The sequence below is a fragment of the Leuciscus leuciscus genome, assembly GCF_965113295.1.
Source record: "Leuciscus leuciscus genome assembly, chromosome: 7".
Classification (NCBI taxonomy): Eukaryota; Metazoa; Chordata; class Actinopteri; order Cypriniformes; family Leuciscidae; genus Leuciscus; species Leuciscus leuciscus.
Window position 1 is genome coordinate 8,099,493 of NC_138731.1, and position 6,000 is coordinate 8,105,492.

Here is a 6,000-nt window from a genome sequence, read left to right on the forward strand (position 1 = left end):
ACAGGAAGTGATGTCGTTGTCCGAGACAGCAGAGAGTAGCCAGTTCAGCAATGAGGTTTCTTTACAAAGATAAATTAAGAAATTAGGTTTACTTAATTATTCAGTAAAACAATGTGTTATTACGAATATTATTGTTACGGTTCATCATTGTGTCAGTGTTTTATTCGCTGACTTTAGCTAGCGTCTTTACACGAAGAACAACATAGTGATGAAACGCGTTTGTCAGTTCAGGGCCACTGTAGAAACATGTCACTGTAAGGGGACCCAGAGTGTGTAGATAGAAATGTCTCATTCTAAGGTAATAAAAACATAACGGTTCATTATGTAAGGTCTTTATACACCACTGAACACATAGTTATGTATATGATATTGCATTTCTGTCAACAGATCCTCCTAAATATTACACACTGCACCTTTAAATACGAGATGTGTGTGTGTGTGTGTGTGTGTGTGTGTGTGTGTGTGTGTGTGTGTGTGTGTGTGTGTGTGTGTGTGTGTGTTTCAGGGTCAGCAGGCTCGCTTGGCTACGCTGTATCTGCCTCTGTTCAGTCTGATGCTAGAAAACGTCCACAGACTCAACATCAGCGACGCGGCTCCTGTAACCAGCCAGACTAACATGGTGAGACTGACACCTAGTGTTGCTTTCATTCAGTTAGATTTTCATTTGATTCTCTGTTATTAAAGTCCCCCTGTAGTCAATCATTTTATCCCTTAAAAAAACTCATCTTTGATCACCAAGATGACATATTTAAATGTTTTTTCCTTTAAAAAAAAATCTTCATGTCTTAAAATAGCTTGAATGTAACTTGACACCCTTGCCTCATTTAGTATACGCGGTTCTATGAATATGCAAATGAGCCCCGCCTCCACTCACTCACTCACTCAGCTCAGAGATCCACTGGTTGACGATCACACGTTGATCTGATTGGTTACAAGGTAGTTTGTGACGTCAGAAACACCAGCGATTTCAAAGCGTGTGTTTGAGACTGTCTTTGGTTCACTGCAGTTTTAAGGAGAAAATACTCAGCAATGCTGTCGACTTATGAATTTACACATGGTTTGTCTTAAAGCATATTAAAAACACCACATAGACATATAAACAACATTAAAAAACTTGATTTTCACCACAGAGGGACTTGTTAAAGTCCATATTAAATAAATATTCCAGTTGCATGTACAGTATCTACACTAGCATTCAAAAGTTTGGGGTCAGTAGATTATTCTTTTGAAAGAAATTAATACTTTTATTCAGCCACGGACACATTAATTTGAACCTGAATCCTGAACATAAATATGAAGCAGCACAACTGTTTTCAACATTGATAATAATCATAAATGTTTCTTGAGCATTAAATCATCATATTAGAATGATTTCTGAAGGATCATGTGACACTGAAGACTGGAGTAATGATGCTGAAAATTCAGCTTTGATCACAGGAATAAATTACACTTTACTGTTCACATAGAAAACAGCTGTTTTAAATGATAATAATATTTCACTATTTTTACCGTATATTTGCTTAAATAACTGCAGCCTGGATGAGCAGAAGAGACTCTTTCAAAAGCATTTTAAAAATCCTAATAACTTCAAACTTCACATACCCATTGAAAAATGTCTAAATTGAAGATTCATCTTGATCTTTGAATTCATATTTATTAGAAAATCTATATTTCTACACATTCCTCATTCTTGCTAATATAATACAAGGTTTTCTAACATGCTAGAGAAACGTGTAGTGAAGTATGCATTGCTGGACAGTGTATGGGGTTCTTCACACTGATTTCTCTGTGTTTTGCTTCAGAACGGCCGTGATGATCATGTGATGACGACACCCACCAAACACTCGGTCAGTCCAGTGGACGGCGGCCTGCAAAAAGAGGTGTTCGGAGTAATTTCAGGAACAGGTGAGACCCTCTGCTGTCACACCACACACTATAGGACTCTGATTTTATCAAGGAAACGCAAGAATAACTTTGATATTGTGAGTAATATTTCAAGATGACCACTTACTTGACTGAAGCAGGTTTACTTGATTATCCATCATCATTTAATAGATCAAATATGATCATCAGGCTTTTGAGGAAGGTTTATTTGTTCATCTTTCCAAGCATCATGTATTGCACTGCATTATATGTTTTAAAACTACAAAGCTTTGATCATAAAACTAAGCATTTGAATATTATCTTACTAATAATCATACTAATAGACATATTATTGGCAGATATAGAGTGATGACTGATATTTATATGATTTTATGTAAGTAGTTGCTATACGGTTATAAAAGTGTCATTGATTTATGATTTATCTTTTTAACCATATAAAAACAATATCTGCACCAAATTGCATATTTTGAATAAAATCTGAATAAAGTTTTTTTTTTTTTTTTCTCCTCGAGTTTGAGCTTCATATTCTCACTATATCAGACTACATAAGTCACAAAAGCCTGATGTATCAAATATGATACTCAACAAAAAACACATGCAAACTTTTTTTGATTTTTTTTTCATATTTTGTTCACAAAAATAAAATGTTTGACAATTGTTTTATACTAAAGGTTCATTAAACTGTCCCTTCACATGGTTATATGTGGTTGAATCTCCCTGAAGAGTGAGTGCGTACAGTGTGTTGAAGTGTGTTGTGTTTGTCAGTGTCTCCACACACTCCGAGCATCAGCTCCGTACGACACACGGACTCGCGCTGCTCCCTCATCAGCACAGACTCCGGGAACGGCCTATCAGAGCGCAGCGTTGACAAGCCACACCCCCTCGACAAGGTACCGCCCACATGACCTGACTGAATACAGCACTACTAATGGACCATTACTGTTTTGTTGTGTGTGTGTGTGTGTGCGTGTGCTAACCTGTTGTTGTTTGTGTGTGTGTGTGTGTGTGTGTGTGTGTGTGTGTGTGTGTGTGTGTGTGTGTGTCTGTCTCTCTCTCTCTCTGTGTGTGTGTGTGCATGCTAACTTGTGGTTGTGTGTGTGTGTGTGTGTGTGTGTGTGTGTGTGTGTGTGTGTGTGCTAACCTGTGGTTGTGTGTCTCCTGCTGCTCTCAGCGGGCTGGTTTCACGCGGCGTCACTCTGCCAGCGTTCTGCGTTTCTTTACTGACTCCGAGGAGACGTCGCTCTCCGCTCGTCTCAAACGCCAGACCATGGACTTCTCTCTGCTGTCTACACCGTCTGAGCAACACACTCACCCTACACAAGTATTACATCACTTCTGACCTCTGACCCCTGCTAGTACCGCTCACATGTGACCTCTCACCCTGCACTGTCCCAGTGTGTGTGGCTTCACTGATCCTCCTTTCCCTCAGCCACAGGACCGAGTTTGAATGGGACAAAGCTTTTCAGATACAAGTCCGCTTCGTTCCTAAGGGCTGCGCTGGAAAGCTAGCTTGAATCTAGAATGATAGAATAAGAATAAGCTTGACTTGTAAGCCTGCAAATATAAGGACACGTGATCAGGACATCACCCTCAGTTCACAGGCATTTGTGTTTTTTGTGCATGGTAAGCAGAGACAGAGGCTCCTACAGGAATACTAGTGCATTTAACAGGATGCCTGTCTCAGCATTTTTTGCATAAATATACATTTGGATTGGTTCTGTTCGCTTTCACAAGGCAACATTTCAAAACGTACCAAAATGTGTTTATGCAAGTCACATGTGAGTAAAACTGTCCTCTTATTGGTCAGTTTCTTCTGCGTCATCCATCAAGATGATTGACAGGTTCACTCCGCAAGCTTAGTGTGGCTTTATCTGTAGTTGTCGAGACGCACGTAAACACTGATAAAACTCCGCCAGTGTAGCGCCCCTGAAGCATGAATGAAACTAAACCAATCTTGATTGATGTTGCGTCATGACGTAACGTGTGACGGAAGCTACAAAGAGACACCGGCACACAACAGAGTTAGCTTCTGCGATGAAGCAAGTCGCTCCCGGGGGGGGGGGGGGGGGGGGGGGGGGGGGGGGGGGGGGTTACAGTCGTAACCTGAGACGTTCCCTTTCGAGGGAACAAATACCCACTATGCCACAACGAACCCCGCCTGTCCTAGTGTGAAGCGGTCACAGGCACACTTTAGACGAGAGAACACACTTGCGTTGATGAAAGTGCCACATTAGAAGGCACCTTAGGCACATTGCCTGGCCTGGGATGCAAGATAACCTTAACCCTTCCCGGGGCAAACTCCAGGCACTCGGGAGATATAGAGGGGGCCTGAAGAAATCCTACTCTTTTAAGAGAAGTGATTGCTAGGATGAAAGCTACCTTGAGTGAAAGGTTCTTGGCCTCAGTTGACTCTAAAGGTTTGAAGGGGGCCTCGACCAGGAGCTCTGGAGCTGAGTATGGTCTCAACTACTCCTGCTGACAAGCCAGCTTCTAGGTACTGTGTCCCCTCAGAGGCCAGACCCATAGTTTCCATAGCTCTGGCCGAGGGTGGAATATTGAGCCTTTTGCCTGCAAAAGCAGGTCCCTCATGATGAGAATCTCCCATGGAGGGCCGTCCAGGAGTGATGTCTGAGAACCATACTCGGGCCGGCCACAACGGGGCTACTAGGAGTAGACTGACCCTGTCGCGACAGACCCTCTCAAGAACTCCGGGGAGCAGAGCGATCGGGGGAAATGCATAAAGGCGCCGACTCTGCCACACCTGGCATCCAACCCCAGTGGAGTCCAAACCTCTCAAGACGTGAATAGATCCACTTCCCCTGGGCCGAACCTCTCGCATATAGACTCCACCACCTTAGGGTGAAGTCTCCATCCCCCGGGATGTTTTGGTCCCCTGGGATGTATGTTGCTCTGAGAGACAACAGTCTCCCCTGAGACCACTGGAGGATCTGATGCGCCAGTCTCCATAGAGGGCGTGATTTCTGACCCCCCTGATGATTTAGATAGGACACCACCGACATGTTGTCTGTTCTCACAAGAACGTGGTGACCCTTGAGGTCTAGTAGGTAACTCCCTCTGGGAAAACCACTTGGTTTTTAACCACCACTGCAGGGCCCTCATGTGCAGAAGGCCAAATGGTATCACATTGGACGCAGCTGCCATGAGCCCTAACAACCTCTAAAAATTTCACAGTGATCACAGTGATGGCCTGGTCTAGCTTTATCCTGGTCACCGTGGCCAGTAATTTATAATTTAGCACCCGGATGCCCTGAATTCTGTGTGCATATGTGGAAGTATGCGTCCTTCAGATCTATCGTGACAAACCCAATGGTGGGAATAGTGATGGATCTGACTCACAATGGTGGGAATAGTGAGCATCTTGAACCTGAATCTCCTCAGAGACCGATTCAGGTGCCTTAGATCTAAAATTGGACGCACCTCCTCATCCTTCTTGGGAATTATGAAGTAGCGGCTGTAAGAACCGGACTCCCTGTCCAGAGGAGGAACATGTTCTATCGAGGCTGATTTCGGGTATTGTTTGAGATTCGCTCTCGATCCCCTGAAGCGATTCTCTGGAAGGGTTTGGATGAAAACGATTCTCAATGTTCGGACGCGAGCACAGCATGGCTGCAAGCCTGTGGGGCAGACAGCGTGCATTCGCTGGAAACCACTGTGTCCCGAAGCGCGCCTGGTGACGGGATACAAACATCGATTTCCTGTGGGCTCCGCGGAGGAGGTGACCTCAATCGTTCCCTACAGCCGCTTGGCAACCTCTTTCCCGAAGCCTTCTTAGACTACAGGACGGTCCTCAGGTCGCCCTGCTTCTGAGAAGGCTTCGGTTGAGAGCGTCGTCTACACACATTTGGTTTACAAGCAGTTTACACACATTTGGTGTGTGTCCCCATCCGTTATGTATCTCAGACAGGGACGCAAACACCTCTTGAACTGCTGCTGACTCGCCATGATGACAGCTTCCGTGTATGCCGTCACACGTTACGTCATGACACAACACCAATCACGATTGGCTTAGTTTCATGTTGTGTTGGGGTGTTTCCCAAATTGTCCTTCCAAAACAGTGTGAGTTCCCTCGAAAGGGAACACACCAGGTTCTGAAAC

At 44.1% G+C, this 6,000-nt stretch overlaps 1 protein-coding gene across 5 annotated transcripts in view; it reads left to right on the plus strand.

Moving 5' to 3' along the window:
* LOC309503293 (dedicator of cytokinesis protein 9) overlaps positions 1 to 6,000 on the plus strand; it is a 121,523-nt gene that overhangs the window by 89,913 nt on the left and 25,610 nt on the right. For all 5 annotated transcript variants that reach the window (XM_082176023.1, XM_082176025.1, XM_082176026.1 and 2 more), the window contains 3 exons: positions 506 to 619; positions 1,803 to 1,905; positions 2,650 to 2,774. In XM_082176023.1, coding sequence (XP_082032149.1) covers positions 506 to 619; positions 1,803 to 1,905; positions 2,650 to 2,774 — 342 coding nt within the window. The remainder of the gene's footprint in view (positions 1 to 505; positions 620 to 1,802; positions 1,906 to 2,649; positions 2,775 to 6,000) is intronic.